Source organism: Culex quinquefasciatus, chromosome 2 (genome assembly GCF_015732765.1).
Source record: "Culex quinquefasciatus strain JHB chromosome 2, VPISU_Cqui_1.0_pri_paternal, whole genome shotgun sequence".
Classification (NCBI taxonomy): Eukaryota; Metazoa; Arthropoda; class Insecta; order Diptera; family Culicidae; genus Culex; species Culex quinquefasciatus.
The window spans coordinates 83,126,583-83,148,401 of record NC_051862.1 but is presented as its reverse complement, the minus strand read 5'-3'; the positions used below and the strand labels follow the sequence as shown (position 1 = coordinate 83,148,401).

General features: G+C 43.2%; 2 protein-coding genes across 12 annotated transcripts in view; one reads left to right on the top strand and one right to left on the bottom strand.

Moving 5' to 3' along the window:
* The window catches only part of LOC6033422 (cell wall protein RBR3), a 623,466-nt gene that overhangs the window by 141,884 nt on the left and 459,763 nt on the right, over nucleotides 1–21,819 (bottom strand). The window lies entirely within an intron of this gene.
* LOC6040144 lies at nucleotides 1,833–5,188 on the top strand. Its single transcript, XM_038250171.1, has 2 exons — nucleotides 1,833–2,284; nucleotides 5,116–5,188. The coding sequence occupies exon 1, from the start codon at nucleotides 1,839–1,841 to the stop codon at nucleotides 2,220–2,222; it is 384 nt and encodes a 127-aa protein (XP_038106099.1). The 5' UTR covers nucleotides 1,833–1,838; the 3' UTR covers nucleotides 2,223–2,284; nucleotides 5,116–5,188.

The following is a 21,819-nucleotide window of genomic DNA, read 5'->3' as shown; positions in this document are numbered from 1 at the left end:
GAGATGGGATGTCCGCACGATCAATTCAAGATGAAACAAAACATGCCCTAGTTCGGGAGGAATCCGCGCGGCGGAAGCGAGATGGGATGTCCGCACGATCAATTCAAGATGAAACAAAACATGCCCTAGTTCGGGAGGAATCCGCGCGGCGGAAGCGAGATGGGATGTCCGCACGATCAATTCGAGATGAAACGAAACATGCACGACCTAGTTCGGGAGGAATCCGCGCGGCGGAAGCGAGATGGGATGTCCGCACGATCAAAACAAGACAAAACGCCTACTTGACTAAAGAAAGATTGATACCGCACGGCGGAAGTGAGATGAAGCAAGCCTGCACGAATAAAGCGAGATGGGATGTCCGCATGATCAAATGGGAATGGAAAGCCTACACGAGATTATTGTTATCCGCACTGCGGAGGCGAGATGGGATGTCCGCACGGTCAAGGCGAGAGAGGATGTCCGCAAGAATATTTTGAGAGAGAAAGTCTCTACGAATAAGTTTCGTCTGCTAGATTTGTAGTAATGGGAGATATTTGTACGGGGCGAGATGTCCATGTTGACTGAACAAAACGAGGGGACCCACTCTGCAAAATCCCTCGAGAATCCGAGCTTACCAAAGTCCCATTTTTTGTTTCAGAAGAAATAGCAGAAAGGCGAAACGATGGAAAGCATCGGGAGATATGTACGAGCCCCGCCTCCGTGCGACGACGACGGTGTCAACCGCGGGAACAACAGCGGTGAAATCGGCCGCGAAGGCAGCGAACACGAGTTCGCTAGTGATGCAGATGCTGGTGCTGGCGTGGAGGACCGTGAGGGCGATGTCGACTCCGGGGACGACTTGGAGGTTTTCGATTCTTACGCACCGAGCCGCGGCGCATCCGACGAAGAACACTCAGGGTACTCAAGCGGAAGCTGCGATGAGGACGCCACGAAGCCCAAACGCGGTGGAGGGGCGAAGCCGAAGAACATCGGTTACCGAGTCCAACAGCTTGAGGATTTCCTGGTAAAACTAAACGAGAAGCTGGATTTCTTCGCCAACACACCAATGATCCCGATCCCCGCTGACCCCCCCGCCGCTGATCCTCCCGGCGCTGATCCTCCCACCGCTGTCCGAACCGGCAATCCACCTCCGATTGCTGCAACAACTCCAATGGCGCCAGTCCATGCCGATCCTTCAGTCGCTGTCCGCACTTGCGTCGTCCCGGAACCGGTCGCCAGCTCGTCAGATACCGCCCCGCGTAGTGTGCGCTGGGACAATATAAAACCGTTCCCAGATGGCGTCCCGGCCAACAAGTTGTACGAGCAGTGGCAACGTTACATCAGGAACTTCGAGATGGCGGCCGATCTCAACAATGCCAGGGATCCGATCATTCGATCGCAGTTGTTGCTGATCTCGGTAGGCGAGGAGATGCAGGGCATCATCAAAGCGGCAGATCTCCAACCGCCCCTAGACTCTCCGGACTGCTACCAAAATTTCACCAGCAACATTGTGGACTACCTGCGAGCTTTAACGGACCCGGCTTCACAGCTAGATGACTTCTCGAGGATGGAACAGGAAAAATCTGAAAAGGCCATCTCGTTTCTGGCCCGGATTAAGGAGAAGGCGAAGCTCTGCGGCTACTCAGCGGAGAATTTGGACTATCACGTCCGTTCCCAGTTCCTAAAGGGGTTGGCGAACAGGGACATCGTGAAAGACGCTAGGCGATACAAGCGGAGCATTAGCGAAATCGTTAGTGCGGCCACAAACGACGAAGCGTACGAAGCAGTTGAAGTGCCGGAGAGAGTGGGCATTTTCGCGGTTGAGAAACACCGCGGCCGTAGCCGTGATTCGGCACGAGATGCTGAGCGTGACCGTGAATTTGCTCGAGGCGGGGATCGCAGCCGCGAGTGGTCTCGGGGAAGAAACCGCAACCGCGAATGGCCTCAAGACGGTGACCGCAACCGCGAACAGGTTCAAACCGGCGAACGAGGGCGCGAATGGACTAGAAACAGGGGCCGCAACCGAGAATGGACTCAAGACGAGGACCGCAAGAGGAAGTTCACTCCGGAAAACACCACCAAACCAGCGACGCGTCGATTTGACGAGGCGACCCCGAAGCGTTTCCGTAATGATGACCGTGGACGAGGACGGCGTGCGAAGTGTTCTCGATGCCTCGGCTTTGCCCACGGGGCCAGAGATTGTCCAGCGATGGACAAACTGTGTTTTCTGTGCAACGAGATAGGCCATTTTTCGGTCGCTTGCCGGCAGAGACGATCCAAGCCGAGCGGCGCCAACGCTGAGCAGGTAAAGGACATGTAACAGTTTCAGTTTATTTTTTACAACTTCAGTTATTAGGTCTATTCCCGTACTTGCAGAATTGCAGAATTTCTGCAGCTTCTGCAGAATTCTGCAGCCAGCATAAGTCACTTTTTTGCAGCACGTTCCCGTACTTTTCAGTTCGCTCTCTTCATCTCTCTCTTTTGCAGAAGTTCTGCAAGGAGAGAAACCGCAAAACTTTTGCCTGGGTAGCGCGTTCCAGTACTTTTTCTGCAATATTGTACACAGTTGAGTGGATTTACTCAAATTGGGTATTAAAGTTTTTTTAATTATCTCAACATATTAAAAAATGGTTTACAAAAAAAGTAATTGAAAGAAGTTTAACTCTATAACGGGGATATTATTTTTTATGCAGTACAACGTTTTATTTAAAAAATCAAGGATGTATTATTTATTAAGTAACTAAAAATTTATTATGCTTAGGTAGAAATTAATATTAGACACAACTTAAATTTTGTACATTAGGTAAACAATTTTACAAATTAGAGTGGCAGGTACATTTGATAAATATGATTAAAAAAGACAAACATAGGTTTTATATAGAAGGGACCAAAAACACAAGTTTTAATTGCAGAATGTTTGAAAGATTAGTCATAATAACATAAATAAATTATGACTGGATGTCACATGAACAACGAACAACGCAGCAAAATTGACAAATTTGAAAAAAAAAATCAAAAACTCAAAATTTTTGAAAAACTCTAAATCAAAGATTTGGAAAATAAGAAATCCATAATTAAAAATATAAAAAAACTAATAATTTCAAATTGAGAAACTTTCAAAAAACATAAATCAGATATTTGAGGAATTTCAAAATGCAAATAATAATATCAGAAAAATATAAAAAAATAATAAATCACAAATTCAAAGCTTAAAAATTCAAATAATTGTAAACTAAATATTTCAAAATGTTTAAAATTTCAAAAGAATCTTAATTTTGAAAATTCAAAATAAAAAAATTCAAAATAAAAAAATTAAAACTGAAAAAATATAAATAAAAAAACTAAAGTTTGAATATTTATGAGTTCAGAACACCAAAAATTCAAAAGCAACTGTTAAAAATAATAAGAATAAAAATTAAAGAAATTATAATTTCAAAAATAATTAAAACTAAAAAATTCTGTTATTCAAAAAATTTAAAACTCAAACATAAATAAAACAGATACAGTCCAAATTTCCAATCTCTAGATCCTCTAAATTTAAGTTTCTACCCTAAAATATGACTCCATAAAATGTGTGTTTTTTATGATTCAAGATTGCGAAGAATTTGAGAATTTAGGAACTTAAGAATTTAATAATTTGAGAATTTAAGAATTTAAGAATTCAAGAATTTCAGAGTATCAGAATTTTAGTTTTGACAAAATTACATTAATTTTTTTTTGTTCATATAAGAATACAAATTGGTAGCACCGTTAATGGTACAATTTATTATTTGCCAATTAAATTTACCTATTATCAAGCTTCCCATGCGCCAGTGCCAACGCACACCGCGGGTTTGGTTTTCTCGCTTCGGTACGTGCCTGAACTACAGACTGTCCAGGGGAAACAGACTGGCCGATGCAAAATAAATAGGCACTGGCAACGTGTGTTTTGCGCTTGCAACACTGCCAGTTTTGCTGGGCGTAAAGGGCGGTTGGTGTCCAGCGCGTTTGGATCTGTCAAACATTGGCCAAACTGTTTCCTAGACAAACTGTAGCCTGAACCCATTTGTGTATTGGTATCTTGGTACACCGTACCAGCGCACCACGACACTCTCGGCTCGCCCCATCGGTTTTGTGTCTGGCACTCACCCATGGCATGAACCTAGCGTGCCGTGGTACGTGTCGTGGTATTGAACCCGTTTTGTACCGCCAGCGCGTACCACGACACGTACCTCGGCTCGTAACGAGTGAAGCACCTTGGCTCATATACCGGGTTCATGCCATGGGTGAGTGCCAGACACAAAACCGACGCGGCGAACCAAGAGTGTCGTGGTGCGCTGGTACGATGAACCAAAATACCCTCGGTTCGTGTGAGTCGGGTACGGGTGTAAACCGAACAAAGCAGGCGCAAAGCAAACCCGAGGTGCAAGCGAACCGCGTGTACCGCACGGTGCAGGGAAGCTTGCCTATTATTTTAACACTACTAAATATATACGGAATTCAAAATCAATTTAAGATCAAAAGTTATTCCTGAACAAATATTTATTTTAAATTATAAAACTCAAAAGAAATGTTTCTTTTAAAAGTTTTTAAAACAATTTGTTTTTATAGTACATTTTGTTATGTTGGGGTACTAGCCGTTTTTATCAGGCAAAAAAAAACACTAAAAAAATCGCTTTATCATCAACATGAATGAACTAAGCCTGAAATCGTAAACATAAAAAAATCGTTTTCAATAAAACCAGACATAAAAAATCTACCCCAAAATCATTTATTATTACAACTTATAATAAAATGCTTGATTGCACCCAACTTGCAAATTTTATGCAAGCGTGTAGTCAACATCCATCACACCAAATTGCAGTAACTTTTCAACAAGAAAGAGAAGAGAGAGCTTGCAGAAAAGTACGGGAACGATTTTACTGCAACTTCTACCTCTCTCACTGCAGAAGTTCTGCCTGAGAGAAAAGTTACTTTTGTTGCAGAAAAGTACGGGAACGCTATGCTGCCATTTTTGTGCAGAATTGCAGAATTCTGCAGTACGGGAATAGACCTATTGTTTCTTTTTTTTTCATGAAGAATAAAAAAACCGCTTAATTTCTGCCCACAAAAGTGTTATTTTATACTGCAACTGAAGCATAAATCCCTTTCTTGTAGCACATCAACGCACTATCTCTCCAAGACGTTCTCGTGGATTGTAGCCTAGGCGGATCGATCCCTATTCAGTTCCTCGTGGATTCCGGCGCGGACGTCAACGTGGTCGGAGGAAAGGACTGGATTCGCTTGAAAAGGGAATTTGAGGCGGGCCATGTACAGTTTACCAAGGTCTATCAGGACGAGAGAGAATTGCGGGCATACGGCTCACGTTTGCCAATGAAGATAGAAAGCGCCTTCGAGGCGGTCGTAGCTGGTCCCAGGATAGATCTTCCGGTGGTGCGCGCCAACTTTTACGTGGTGTGTGAAGGCGCGAGGTCACTTTTGGGCCGATCCACTGCTAGCGACATGGGTCTTCTCCAAGTGAATTCTGCAGTCAACTCCATCCAACCCTCGGTCGCGGCGGAGTTCCCCAAAATGCCCGGGGTCAAGGTACGGTTTAGTATCGACAAATCTGTTCCCCCTGTCAAAAATGCTTACTTCAACGTGCCGGCGGCTTTCCGGGAAGCTGCAAGGCAGCGGCTGCGAGAAATGGAGTCCCAAGGAATCATAGAAAGGGTCACAACCGCTCCAAGGTGGATCAGCGGAATGTCCGCCGTCGCCAAAGGTAAAGGAGACTTCAGACTGGTGGTGAACATGAAAGCCCCAAACCGGGCGATCAACAGGGTGTACTATCGACTGCCTTTGCTGGAGGAGATGAAGGTGAAGTTACACAAAGCGAAGTTTTTCACCAAGCTGGACCTAAAGAGCGCGTTCTACCATCTGGAACTGTGCAGATCGTCCCGCGAGCTGACCACTTTCATGTCCGAGGATGGGATGTACCAGTTTACCAGACTTTTGTTCGGGGTGAACTGCGCCCCGGAGGCTTTCCAGCAGGAGATGGAACGGATTATGAAGGACGAACCCAACACGATTGTCTATATTGATGACATTCTCGTCTTTGCGAAGACCCTGGAGGACCTTCGTAAGATCGTGAGCCGCGTGCTTCGTATCCTGAGAGAAAACAACCTGACCCTTAACACGGACAAATGCGAATATGATCGAACTAGGATAACGTTCCTGGGCCACGAACTCGACGAGAATGGATTCCACGTGGAAGAGACAAAAATAAAATCCATCAAGAACTTCCGAGAACCAGCGACCGTGTCGGAACTGCGCAGTTTCCTTGGATTGGCCTCGTACATAAGCCCGCACGTGCAGAGTTTTGCCGACATCACAAGTCCGTTGTGGGACGTGGTAGCCTCCAAGGTTTGGACATGGGGACCGCAACAAAGTACTGCTTTCAAAGCGGTCAAGGACAAGATTACGAACAGCTGTGCCACTCTCGGGTTCTTTTCCGAGGACGAAAAAACCATCTTGTACACGGACGCATCTCCGGTTGCGCTGGGAGCAGTGTTGGTACAAGAAGACGCTCGGGGCTCACGAAGAATCATAAGCTTTGCCTCCAAGTCCCTGTCTCCCACCGAGAGAAGGTACCCCCAGAACCAGCGTGAAGCTCTTGGCGCAGTGTGGGCGGTGGAAAACTTTTCCTACTACCTACTTGGCAGAGATTTCATTCTCCGAACGGATGCGAAAGGCGTGGAATTTATCTTGAACAGAACTCGCGAGGGTACGAAGCGAGCGTTAACACGCGCTGATGGCTGGGCACTCCGTTTAAGCCCATACAAGATTCGGCCGGAATACGTCCGAGGATTCGAGAACATCGCGGACGCGCCCTCGCGTTTGTACGTAGGAGAGGACATGCCATTCAACGACGAGTCGAGCCCCTGGGAGATTGCCTCTTTGGAGGCAAATGCGGTCGCGTTCCTGAGCGAAGAAGACATCAAAACGGCCACGTCACATGATTCAACGCTACAAGAAGTCTTCTGCGCTCTAGATTCAGGAGATTGGCCCGGCAACCTACGGCAGTACCAATTGGTCCAGGACGATTTGTCGACGAGAGACAACATGCTGATCAAGACCGGGTGTGTTGTTATCCCCAAAGCACTGCAAGAGAAAGCGTTGGAAGTGGCTCATGCTGGTCATCCGGCAACGGAGAAACAAAAGAGCATACTGCGACAGCGGGTTTGGTGGCCAGGAATGGCCACTGACGCTGAAAAGTGGGTGGAGTCCTGCTCCACGTGTGCTGTTAACGGTAAGCCTGAAAAACCAACACCCATGCTGCGCGCGTTTGCTCCGAAGGCTGTTTGGGAGGCGATCGCGGTGGACTTCAATGGTCCATACGCAAGGTTTGGGGGTGTGTACATCCTTGTAGTTGTGGACTGCAGGTCACGCTACCTATTCGCAGTTCCTGTGAAGTCAACCAGCCTCGAGAGGACAAGGGACGTCCTGGAAGCCATATTTCAACGGGAGGGCTTTCCCAAATATATCAAGTCGGACAACGGCCCCCCCTAGGGGGTGTACAGAGTCAAAGTTTTTACCATTCGTTAACATATTGACGCCGATATCAATATATTGGTCAATACTTTAACGAAAATTTGAGTAGTCATTCCCACCGTTTACTTTTCAACCTTGAGTTGACAGATGGTAAACAATAACAGTATGATTTTGGCGGATAAAAGTAAATTGAAACCCCAAGGTGTAGGCGATCGGAACATAGATTTTATAACGGTTCCGGCATGTTCCGGCTTCAGTTCGACCATCTCTCAATCACGGATGAGCGAACTCTTCCTCTTGCAGCGCTGAAAATCAGGAATGCTCTGTTTTGACCGGTGTGTCCAGTACTGCCGAACGAGAGGTCGAGTTTAGGTTTAGATTTCTCCATCTTGGTAGATGACTGAGCGACCGGGAAGAAATGCTTTCCGGAGGACTTGACAGTCCGATGAGATGGTGGACTATGAGCCGACATGGCAACGGCGTCTGAAAGCACAAGAGGAAGATATTTCTGAAAGAGCCGGTTCCGAAGCATCCCTCTTCAAATCCCACAGACCAGCTGACGGCGGATGCTAACGAAGATACTGCAAGCGGTCACCAGATAAAGAACCGCGATCATATCCGAAGTATGGTTCTTCTCTTTGCGTATCTTCCCGCAGGAGAGATGACATCAGAGACGGGGTGTGGAAAGAAACGGGGGCCAAAGTAGGCGAACAAGGTGGAGATCGGTTCTAGGATGAACGGAGCTTCCGCTAGCCATCGCTCGGTGAAGCTTTGCGATGTTGATGCAAGAAGTAATTTTTTCGGGACATAAGCGGGGTGGCGATCGGTTCAATAAGTATTCTGGATTAGTCACCAGATGGCAGACTAAAGATTGCAATCGCCTCCTCCGGGAAAATCGTTCCTCCGAGGGGATTGACTAATAGAAGAATATTGTTGATTAAGCCATAAGAATTTTCTTTAACAAACGGAAGAGGAAGATCTGATGAGTGCCGTCATGACGAGCCATCGCGTCATTACAACCGCCAGAACTATTTCCGTGCAGGTACCGAGGCCGGCTATCAAGGTGGCGATTGGTCTTACAGTGGTCCCCTTCCGGCCTAGATGACCGCGGTGGCTTGGAATACGGAGGTCTTCAGAACATCCCGAAGAGTAGAGCAGTGGTTTCGACCAGGCAATGTACAATTGCCAAAGCCAACTGGATGCAGTTGAAACCTGGCAATGCGTTGTGAGCTCAGCAAGTGCATCGGAGTGCAATTAAAATGAGATCCGTGTGTGAGTGTGTGTGTGTGTGTGTGTGTGTGTGTGTGTGTGTGTGTGTGTGTGTGTGTGTGTGTGTGTGTGTGTGTGTGTGTTTATCAACAACTCAACCATCATCATTAACATTATCGAGTCACTAGTCGGTTTATCTACCGATTTCTCTTCCGACACCGTAGATTAACTCTCGGAATTCTTCAGCGATTCAGGCCATCTCGAATAATTCAACCTAAAAATACAAGAAACTTTGAAAACTCATCCAAAAATTAATTTCAAACAACTCACCTCCGGATAGCACAATAACGTAGATGTCGTTTTTTCATCGCCTTTTTCTCGCTAGCGGAACTAACGATGATGGCGAGGATGATGGTGAAACTCAAAACGGTAGTTGCGGCCGCAGGACCGTTATCAGCCGTAATCGCTGCCAACACCCGGCTTGAAGGTTGCCGATTCCTAGGAGTTTTGGTACCCTTGCACGACGTCGCGAATTTCAGATTTTTTGTTTTGGTTTGATTTCATCTGACATTTCAACATATCAAGGTTCCTAGATTATGATGGGATTTCGTCAATATATTAACGAAACGTCGATGCGTTGACCAAGTATCATAATCTATTTTAATTTGTTTATAGTATACTAACCTAGGGGAACAGCATCTAATTCCAGCGTGCCTCTAATGTTGGCAGGTCAGAACTTTGACATTCAATTAAAGCTAATTAAAAGCGTTTTCAACTGAACTCGAGTGATAAATAGCTCAATAAGAAGTGAGCATGCAAGTTTCTATAAAAAGTTTTGCAAAATAAGTTGTTTAAATAGTGAAAATCAGCAAATTGGATGGAGTTAGGAGCGAGTGCTTAACCTGCCAAAGATACGAGAATTTCCCCTATCTGACCAGCCCCTAGGTGTATTTACAAGTCGACATATTTCTTTAACACAAGCCGTTTTCTTAACACTGGGGGGCATGCCTAGCGAGAATCGTGTTTAAACTGTCATTCCAAAGTAAATAAAAACAAAACAAACAAACAATCATAATCTAGCAGGAGCTGTTTCTAGTGAGGCTTTTTTCCGAAGAAAAAAAATAGAACAATTTCGAACCAATGTTTGTGTACGCTAGTAACATGCTGTAAAGTAGTTACCAGATATCAATGTAAATTATTAAAACTTGTGTATAAGTGCGTTCAACCGATGTATTGCCGTGTTTAAGGATAGATCGTAGCAATGATCTCATACTGAGCTGGCTTGGACCAACAGTGCGTAATCCTTAAGGTACGCTGGTGCCTTCCTTTCCCGTGTCTTCCGTGGTGCGGCGTTTGATGGTCCCGCGTGATCCGTTCCAGCGCTGTCACCGGCTTGATTCGAGTCAGACTTTCGCCATTCTGCCACCTTTCTTGTTTGCGAGACGTGCCGTTTCACCTCGCGGCCTTCTCCGTCGTTGAGCGTCAGATTGCCGTTCTGCTCCTGTATAACTGTATATTTCGTCGCTGCAAACCGAGGATCGCCCTTGCTGCGGGTTTGCCGCTCAACAATGACGGTGTCACCGGGTTTTACGCGACATTCGCGCGCACTTCTGCGCCTGTCCTCTCGAGCCTTTCCCTGGAGCTTAGCCGTGCGATCCCTCTCGTCCAGCAAATCCTCGTCGATGTCAACCTTTTCAAATTCAACCAAAGGGAGTCTGCGCCTAATTTTCCGGCCTGAGAAAACCTCTTCCGGTGGCAGTTTAGTTACACTGTGATAGGCTGCGTTGTGAGCGTCGACGGCCTTCTGTAGTTCCTCAGCGTATCCGGTTCCATTGATTGATGCACTTATCATGCCCCTGTTGACAACTTTCATCTGACTCTCGGCCAAGCCGTTTTGCTGGGGGAATAACGGAGTAGAAAATATCGGTTTGATACCCCTCTGGGCGCAGTAAGCCTTGTACTCTGCACTGTTGAAGGGGGGGCCCTAGGGGCTGGTCAGATAGGTTAGTATACTATAAACAAATTAAAATAGATTATGATACTTGGTCAACGCATCGACGTTTCGTTAATATATTGACGAAATCCCATCATAATCTAGGAACCTTGATATGTTGAAATGTCAGATGAAATCAAACCAAAACAAAAAATCTGAAATTCGCGACGTCGTGCAAGGGTACCAAAACTCCTAGGAATCGGCAACCTTCAAGCCGGGTGTTGGCAGCGATTACGGCTGATAACGGTCCTGCGGCCGCAACTACCGTTTTGAGTTTCACCATCATCCTCGCCATCATCGTTAGTTCCGCTAGCGAGAAAAAGGCGATGAAAAACGACATCTACGTTATTGTGCTATCCGGAGGTGAGTTGTTTGAAATTAATTTTTGGATGAGTTTTCAAAGTTTCTTGTATTTTTAGGTTGAATTATTCGAGATGGCCTGAATCGCTGAAGAATTCCGAGAGTTAATCTACGGTGTCGGAAGAGAAATCGGTAGATAAACCGACTAGTGACTCGATAATGTTAATGATGATGGTTGAGTGTTGAAAAATAAATTGAATGCGATATTTACACACACACACACACACACACACACACACACACACACACACACACACACACACACACACACACACACACACACACACACGGATCTCATTTTAATTGCACTCCGATGCACTTGCTGAGCTCACAACGCATTGCCAGGTTTCAACTGCATCCAGTTGGCTTTGGCAATTGTACATTGCCTGGTCGAAACCACTGCTCTACTCTTCGGGATGTTCTGAAGACCTCCGTATTCCAAGCCACCGCGGTCATCTAGGCCGGAAGGGGACCACTGTAAGACCAATCGCCACCTTGATAGCCGGCCTCGGTACCTGCACGGAAATAGTTCTGGCGGTTGTAATGACGCGATGGCTCGTCATGACGGCACTCATCAGATCTTCCTCTTCCGTTTGTTAAAGAAAATTCTTATGGCTTAATCAACAATATTCTTCTATTAGTCAATCCCCTCGGAGGAACGATTTTCCCGGAGGAGGCGATTGCAATCTTTAGTCTGCCATCTGGTGACTAATCCAGAATACTTATTGAACCGATCGCCACCCCGCTTATGTCCCGAAAAAATTACTTCTTGCATCAACATCGCAAAGCTTCACCGAGCGATGGCTAGCGGAAGCTCCGTTCATCCTAGAACCGATCTCCACCTTGTTCGCCTACTTTGGCCCCCGTTTCTTTCCACACCCCGTCTCTGATGTCATCTCTCCTGCGGGAAGATACGCAAAGAGAAGAACCATACTTCGGATATGATCGCGGTTCTTTATCTGGTGACCGCTTGCAGTATCTTCGTTAGCATCCGCCGTCAGCTGGTCTGTGGGATTTGAAGAGGGATGCTTCGGAACCGGCTCTTTCAGAAATATCTTCCTCTTGTGCTTTCAGACGCCGTTGCCATGTCGGCTCATAGTCCACCATCTCATCGGACTGTCAAGTCCTCCGGAAAGCATTTCTTCCCGGTCGCTCAGTCATCTACCAAGATGGAGAAATCTAAACCTAAACTCGACCTCTCGTTCGGCAGTACTGGACACACCGGTCAAAACAGAGCATTCCTGATTTTCAGCGCTGCAAGAGGAAGAGTTCGCTCATCCGTGATTGAGAGATGGTCGAACTGAAGCCGGAACATGCCGGAACCGTTATAAAATCTATGTTCCGATCGCCTACACCTTGGGGTTTCAATTTACTTTTATCCGCCAAAATCATACTGTTATTGTTTACCATCTGTCAACTCAAGGTTGAAAAGTAAACGGTGGGAATGACTACTCAAATTTTCGTTAAAGTATTGACCAATATATTGATATCGGCGTCAATATGTTAACGAATGGTAAAAACTTTGACTCTGTACACCCCCTAGAAATACACTTTGAGAGAATTTGGAGGGAAATTGGGTTAAAATAACTGTTGTTTTGTAGATTGCATTTCCTTTTTTTTTGAGTAGAGGGAGGATGTGCAGGGTACAACTTGCATGAAAGTCCCCGTCACTGAAATATATTGAACTGAGTCGACATAAGGTTCTGTGTCGACATTGACACTTGATCGGTTGACAGCTGAACTCAGCTCGTCACTCTTCATCCAACCAGCAAACCGGTAAGTTCGGTGTTCCCCGCGTCGGGCGGCTCTTTCATTGGCCACCGGAAGTTCACAGGTGGCAACATTTTTGTCCATACTTCCCTATGGCTCACAAAAATGCGGTTTTTTGTCCCTAAATCATACAAAAAATCGGAATTGAAAACATATAGATTTTGGGAAATTGTTTTTTTGTAAACAAAAGGCAATATTTAAATATCGGCAAAAAAACGTGTGCCTATTAACTAAAACTTTCCCAATCAGAAAATTCTCTATAAAGTTACAGACTTTCGAATATTTAAGTACCATTTTTGTATGGACAGCTTCACAAATTGTGTTTTGGTGAACCAATGACACTAAATGGCTTTTTTGGTCGTAGGGGAGAGCCCCACAAAGTTTGAGTCAATTTAAATTATGTATATAAAATTCGTTTCCGGTTTTGGTGGAAAATTGCTCAGTAATTATACTACGATATGGCAAAAAGTACTTTTTGGAATTCCGTCTTGAAACTATTTACTTTTCCGGTCATTCTTGAAAGACGACTTTTCTATACCAAAAATAACAGAAACGAATAGAAACGCTTCTCAAAACAAATGCTGAAAAGTTCTGCTTTTTAGCACTGAAATGAATGCTGAAAAGTGGAACTTTTCAGCAACTTGTTAAACCTTGTTGGATAAATACACGACTCGTGCTGAAAAAATCTTCGTTTTTCAGCTTGTTGCATAAACTACTATTTCAGTACTGTTTTTTGCGATGTTAGGACCATCCACAAACCACGTGGACACTTTTTTAGAAATCTCCACCCCCGCATCGTGGACAATTTCCATACAATTAAAATCTTTTTTGTTGGTTTAAGTTTGCTAGATGTTGAGTTTAAAAACTCAAAAGCTTCTTCAAATTCTCATTTTTACTTTAGATGACAATTCGAAGCCTTTTTTTTTAATAAGCAAGTCGACAAATCGCCAAGTCACGCTTGATTACTGTCTAAACAAATGTCATTCTCTGAAATCAATCAAGTGCGCTCATCGATGATACTTTTATTGCAATATCAGCAATCTTCCGATTTCAAAATCAACATCGTTACAAAAATGTCTCCAAAAGCTGCTTCTCCCCAGAAATGAGCATCCTGCAGCAAAACAAACAGACAAAAATCAATTTTTATTTGCCCTTCGCTGCTCCAGCGCAAACGACACATTATTGACTCTCCGGAGCAAAAGGGGGCAGCTGGCAAGAAAAACTACCACCCTCCGCAACTACAATAAACCGTGAGTAGAGGAAAACTATGCGCCCGACGTCGTCGTCGCGAAAAATACACAAACATCCCGGGCAAACAACAATTTGAGAACTCAACTCGTTCCAGCAGCTTGCAGCCAAGTCGTTCAAAAGGGCAAACCATAAGTGTGTATCCCCCTTCAACCTCCCCCGCAATGATGACGGCAACATAAGGACCTCCGCCGTCGTCTTATCTTCCCATGTGATTTTGGTTGTGGTCGAGGAAAAAAGAAGGGTTCTTCGAGAAGAGTCTTTGTTTTCTCATCGAGCGCGGCCGCCATCATCGCGCAGAGACAAGGACAAATTTCGACTTTTCCCAAGAGAGAGGTTCCGCATTGTTGAGAAACACATTCCAACTTGGTGCTGGTGATGACGGTTCGGGGGGGTTTACAGTTTTCCACGGAACGATTTGTTAGGGGGAAGGTGCTTGTTTTTTGATGGACATCATTGTGAAATCTGATTTACATCTTTTTCAAGAATATCCATTGCAGGCTCTTCATTTTATACTAGGGATTCTATTTTTTAGGTATCTACTTTCTGAACTTAAGATTTTTCTTTCTATACAAAATATTTATTCTTCTATACTAAGAGTTCAGCCTTCTGTACTAAAGATTCAAATTTCTATACTGAGATTTAGCATTCTTTGCTAGGGATTCGACCATGTATTCACCCTTCTTTGCTAGGAACTCGACCTTCTATACTAGAGATTCAAATTTCTTTGTTAGGAATTCGACGTTCTTTACTACGGATTCAACCTGCTATACTAGAGATTCATTCTTCTATACTAGAAATTCATTCTTCTATACTAGAGATTCATTCTTAGTTACTAGGGACTCAGACTTCTGTACAACCATTCTTGGCTAGGGATTCAACCTTCTTTACTAGAGATTCACCTGTCTTTGCTAGGAACTTGGCCATCTATACTAGAGATTCATCATTCTTTACTAGGGATTCATCCTTCTATTCGTGAAACTCATCCTTCTATACTAAAGATTCAACCTTCTTTACTAGGAACTCGACCTTCTTTGCTAGGGATTCATTACTCTTTACTACAGATTCATTCTTATTTACTAGGGACTCAGACTTCCATACAACCATTCTTGGCTAGAGATTCAACCTTCTTTACTAGAGATTCACCCGTCTTTGCTAGGAACTTGGCCATCTATACTAGAGATTCAACCTTCTATATTAGAGATTCATCATTCTTTACTAGGGATTCATCCTTCTATACTAGAAACTCATCTTTCTATACTAGAAACTCATCCTTCTATACTAGAGATTCAACCTTCTTTACTAGGAACTCGATCTTCTTTGCTAGAGATTCATTACTCTATACTAGAGACTCAACCTTCTTTACTAGGAATTTATCCTTCTATACTGGAGATTCATCCTTCATACTCGGGAGCCAGCCTCATACACTAAGGATTTATTTTTACTTTAGGGACGACATTCGAAAGAAACGACGACTGTTGGTATCCAACTGATCCACGAAGCGAAAAAAATCACCGGGCTCCAGGCGGGACTTGAACCCGCAACCTCCTCATTAGTACTGAGACGCACTGCCAATTGTACCACTGAGGCCCTTGAGATTCTAGATGTCTCAAGCCACCTTAGTGCTACGTGTGATTTATGCTTCTATACTAGAGATTCACCTTCTATATTAGAGACTCAGCCTTCTATACAAGAGATTAGGGATAGGGATTCAACCTTCTATACTAGAGATTGAACTTCTATATTAGGGACAACAAGATATTCAACATTCTTTGCTAAGGATTCCACCTTCTATACTAGAGATTCATCCTTCATTGCTAGGAACTCGACCTTCTATACTTAAGATTCAATCTTGTATACTACAGATTCACCCTTCTTTTCTAGAGATTTGGCATTCTATATTAGAGATTCATACTTTTACTTTAACATAGGATATGTATAGAATCAAAGGGTTCCTGCTCCTATACAAGTCATCTTCAACAATCCCAACTCACAACCCTCTCCCCTATCGCAACACCCACTGCACAACTTCACCACAGCACTCTCTCAAGGACCACTTTCGGGCAAACATTTTAGAAAAGATTTACAAGATCTTCAAAACTTTCAACGCGCGCTCACTTCTGGGAGCCGACGCAGTCAACGATACTCGAACAACATCATCATGGGGACGTCCTCATCATTCGGAGTTTATCCGGAATTGTCCTCTCGTGGTGGCGAGGAAACGTGGTGGCGCGTAAAGTACTTGAAAAAGTTTCGCTGCAGTTGCCGAGTGTTACCGGAAGGGGGAGGGGAAAAGTCGAAAAATAAACAAGTCTGCAAAGTCAGTGGATGGGAACGTGTCATTGAGTTATCCGACGTGAAGTCGTGTTGGACAGAAAAATTACTTGTTGGTAGACCAAAAAACTTCCCAAGTAGAAATTCATAACTGTGTCCAAAATTACCCAACCTTGGCCAGTTTCGTGCCGAGCCGTTAGATATGACCATCATTATGCTATGTTTTGCTCCCGAAGAACCTCGACTTCTATGAGAGGTTAGCTTCTTCGCCGCAGCGAAGTTCGGAATCGATCTAACAAACAAATTTGAATATACTGGGATGCACGAAATTGCTGTTCTGTTCACCGCTCATCCATAACTAGCGAGAGGTGCACCAAGTTTTACTGGCGAGCTTTATTTTCGGTAACCAGCCAAAATCAACGGACCTCGTGTGCATAATGATGTCATTTGGATTCTTGCGATGAGCTTTTGCGGTTCGAAACAATGCTGAATAAACTTATATGACGGCAGAGAATAACCAAATTCATAAATATTGACGACCGTCGATTTGGGGACGGTGTAGCCTTTTGTGAGCGAGGTGTCGTTGGACAATATTTGTGTTTTTCTTGAATCTATTTGACTTGACGCCTTGGCGTTCTTGCTCCAAACATTCGTTCTTGAAGACAACAAAATAAGATCTCTTGATTTGAGAATAAATTTTACCTTTTTACGGAAAACGCCTCAACAGCAGTATCCGATGTCTTGTATTGAAAATTAAACTATAATCCTCAAACCCATTTTGTTATTGGTCACAACGCTAGAGCGTATCCTAGAAAATCCGATTCTGGTGTAATTGTTTCAATTCTCAATTCGTCGCCGTCGAGCTTACTTGTCGCACGTGTATTTTGGGCTAAATTGAGTTAAGAACCCATTTTGTGACGCTTACATAGCCTCACCTTTTTAACTTCACAGATTCCCAAAATTCGATTTCAATCTTGAGATATTCATAAAAACCGAGAAAACTCCGTGCATTTTTGTCACATTACATAAGAAAGTAGTTTCAATCTTGTGGAGCTATCTTGTCACTCCTTGCAAATTGATGTAAGTGCGACAACTGGCCAAAGGGTTTTCAGGTCAGAACGCGTTTGACGCACACGTACAAGTTAGACTACCGTATACATTTTAAATTATAACTCGGGACTCCAGCAATCAACTTCAACCAAACTTCGAAACAACGCACATAATGGTCAGCCAAACAAACGTGTTTGTTATTGTTTACATTGTGTGCTTTCGATTTTGTTTATTCAAGGTCAAACATTAAAACGCGTTTTTCTCGGAACGTCGAAATGGCGAGTGCGACAAAATAGCACGACGAAGTCGAATTATCCATTCTTAGGCAACCTTTAGTGAAGATCGTACTGAATATTGAGATTATCTTTAGAAATGAATTTTGAAAGATTCTTTAAAAATCTATCAATCTACCATCAATTCAGATTTTTAAATTTTCCATATTTTAGTTAACTCATGCTTTGTAGAGTTTTGTATGAGCAATTCTCTACGAAATCGGTCTTTTTTGTTAAATTTTAATTTTTGTATTTTTTGATCCGACTGAAACTTTTTTGGTGCCTTCGGTATGCCCAAAGAAGCCATTTTGCATCATTAGTTTGTACATATAATTATCCATTCAAATTTGGCAGCTGGTCATACAAAAATGATGTATGAAAATTCAAAAATCTGTATCTTTTGAAGGAATTTTTTCATCGATTTGGTGTCTTCGGCAAAGTTGTAGGTATGGATATGGACTACACTGAAAAAAAATGATACAAGGTAAAAAAATTTTGGTGATTGTTTATTTAACTTTTTGTCACTAAAACTTGATTTGCACAAAAACACTATTTTTATTTATTTTTTTTATGTTTTATGTTTTAGAGGACATCAAATGCCAACTTTTCAGAAATTTTCAGGTTGTGCCAAAAATTTTTGAGCTAGTTATAAATTTTTTAATCAATACTGATTTTTTCGAAAAATTGGTCGCAAAAAAATTTTAACTTCATTTTTCGATGTAAAATCAAATTTGCAATCAAAAAGTACTTTAGTGAAATTTTGATAAAGTACACCGTTTTCAAGTGAAATCCATTTTTAGGTGACTTTTTTGAAAATAGTCGAAGTTTTTCATTTTTTTTTAATTAGTGCACATGTTTGCCCACCTTTGAAAAAAATATTTTTGAAAAGCTGAGAAAATTCTCTATATTTTGCATTTTTGAACTTTGTTGATACGACCCTTAGTTGCTAAGATATTGCCATGCAAAGGTTTAAAAACAGGAAAATTGATGTTTTCTAAGTCTCACCCAAACAACACACCATTTTCTAATGTCGATATCTCAGCAACTAATGATCCGATTTTCAATGTTAAATTATGAAATATGCGTGAAATTTTCCGATCTCTTCGAAAAAAATATTTTTAAAATTTTTAACCACATTCTGCGTGTATCCTCCAGAGCAAGCAGCAGTTAAGTGCTCAGAGCTCTAAAATTTTTTCGAATTTTCCGCCGTAATCGACTTTGATTACCCGCGAGTTTGCTCCACCAGCATGCCGAAGGCCGGCCGTGGCCGTGGCAGTTCGAGTGCGGCCTCGAAAAACCCGCGAAGTTCGTCTACCGGCCGAGTGCAGAAAGGTAAACAAAACAACGCCGCCGCGTCGTCCGCCATCGCGCAGGGGAGCGTGTGTGCTGATGGATTCAATCCGTAGTTATTACACGCTAATTACCGTGTCCAGGATCGCAGCCCTATAAGAAGCAGACTCCGCTCAGGTACTTCCGGCAATCTGTCGACCGGTGGCGCATCAACATCCGCCAACATTCCCACCAGTAACAAGTTCGCGAGACTGAGTGACGAGGAAACCAACAACAACAACACCGACGGTAACAGCACTACCGACGACGACGACGACGATGGACGTGCACGCAAAAAAGGTAGTACGACAAAAAAAGATAATTCTCCGAAGGAACGGCGACCACCTCCAATTTTTGTTTTGGATACGTTGGCGGACGATGTTGACGAGTTGCTGGAAGGCCTCCAATATAGTCTGAAAATTGGAAAATCGAAAGTACAAGTGATTACTTTTAACAAAAAGAATTTCGACCTGGTGGTGAAAGAACTGAAGTGTAGCAACTTCAAGTTCTACACATTCGATCCAGTTGAGAAGACCGCGGTTAAGGTAGTCCTGCAGGGCTACCAAGACCGCCCAATCGCCGACCTGAAGGGACACCTCTCGGGTGCCGGAATAACGCCACGGGAGATAAAAGTGCTCTCGCGCAAGACAACAGTCACAGGTACGCACACTTTGTACCTGTTGTACTTCGACCGCGGCACCGTCAAAATCCAAGACCTGCGACGGACTAAGGCGTTGGACGGTTTTTGGTAAACTGGCGGTTTTACTCCAAAAACCCAATGGACGTAGCGCAATGCCACCGTTGCCAGAAGTTCGGCCACGGCTCGCGGAACTGCAACCTCCCGCCCCGCTGCGTGAAGTGTGGTGAAACACACCTCTCAGAGAAGTGTGCACTGCCGTGCAAGGCGGACTTGGGGGACAAGGCAGAGCACACCAAGGCGCGGATTAAGTGCGCCAACTGTGACGGCAACCATACCGGTAATTACCGCGGATGCGTCGCGCGCAAGGCGTACCTCGAGGAGCAGGAAAAGAGGAAGAAGAAAGCAGCAGCATCCCACCCTTCTCAGCGCAATACGAGCGCAACCGTTCCTGCAGCTGGACAGCGTACGGTTCCCGTAAACAACTCAGCGTTCCCTCCTGGATGGGGCGATCGTTCGCCAGCGTGGTCGCTGCCGGTAGCGGTGATGCGGCCCAGCAGGAAGTAACCGGGAAGATCTATTCACCTTGCCAGAGTTTTTGCTCTAGCGGGTGAGATGATGACGCGGTTCCGGACCTGCCGTAACAAGGCGGAGCAATTTCTGGCCCTCGGGGAGCTAATGATTAAGCACATCTACAATAGATAAAAAAACTGTGATCTAGTTTAAGCTTTTTCTATTTCTATCCCCTTTCCTTTGCAATTTCAGTAAGTTTTTTTCTAAATTTTTTCTTACTTTTGGTAATCTCTTAGTCATAAGCAATAATCGTTCCAAAATGGATTGAGATTTAACACACAGTTGAAAGGAACTCCAAAACTCTGTTATGTACTGCGAATGAACTAATTGTAACATGATTATTCACTAATAAAACCGAATTGAATTGAATAAAATTTTTAAACCAAGACTAACATTTCAAAAAGGCCAAACATTCAATATTACGCCTTTTTTAAATGTAAGTCTTGGTTTGAACACTTTGAAAATATTTTTTTCGAAAAGATCGGAAATTTCACGAATGTTTTATATTTTAACATTGAAAATCGGATCATTAGTTGCTGAGATATCGACATTAGAAACTAAGGGTCGTATCAACAAAGTTCAAAAATGCAAAATATAGAGAATTTTCTCAGCTTTTCAAAAATATTTTTTTCAAAGGTGGGCAAACATGTGCACTAATTTTAAAAAAATGAAAAACTGCGACATTTTTCAAAAAAGTCACCTAAAAATGGACTTCAGTACTTTTCGATTGCAAATTTGATTTAACATCAAAAAATGTTAAAAAAAATTGCGACCAATTTTTCGATTTTTTGAAAAAAAATAGTATTGATTCAAAAATTCATAACGCGCTCAAAGGTTTTTTGCACAACCTGGAAATTTCTGAAAAGTTGGCATTTGATGTCCTCTAAAACATACAAAAAAAAAAAAAAAATAAAAATAGTGTTTTTTTGCAAATCAAGTTTTAGTGACAAAAAGTTAAATAAAAAAATCACCAATTTTTTTTACCGTGTATCATTTTTTTTCAGAGTAGTCCATATCCATACTTACAACTTTGCCGAAGACACCAGATCGATGAAAAAATTCCTTCAAAAGATAGGGTAGAGTAGTCATCAATGAGACACGGGGAACAATGATAAAATGGCTCTCACAAGTCGTAGTCTCAATCAATCAGGCTCATATTTGGGGGAAAGGTGTGTCTACTGGATACACATCTGCCATAATAGTGGCTTTGGCTATAGACGCTCCCTTGAAAAGTTATTCATAAGTGTTTGATTCTGGAGTGTAAAAGTAAATTATGGAAAAAAAAATTTTTTGCTCGTAGGCTGCCATTTACACCAAAACTAATATTTCTTCAAATTTCTTTCGACGTTCCATAGGGATTGAGTTGGATTACAATGTCCTTTCATTAGGTTTGGCCAAAATTTTGAATATACCCACTACCCAGAATCCAGGGCTGTCTCATTGTTCCCCACTCATTTCAGCCCATGGGTAACAATGAGACACCTCGTTTTTTTTTTCATTTAACTTTTCAAAATCTATGGAAATCTTTCAAAACATGAATTGAAAGTGATTTTTGGCATATTTATAGAGTTTTAACATCATTTAACCAAAAAAACAAAGTTATTTGGTATAAATAT

Excerpts from the sequence above, each read along its gene's own strand:
- LOC6040144 (XM_038250171.1), top strand. The coding sequence starts at position 1,839 with ATGCTGAGCGTGACCGTGAATTTGCTCGAGGCGGGGATCGCAGCCGCG.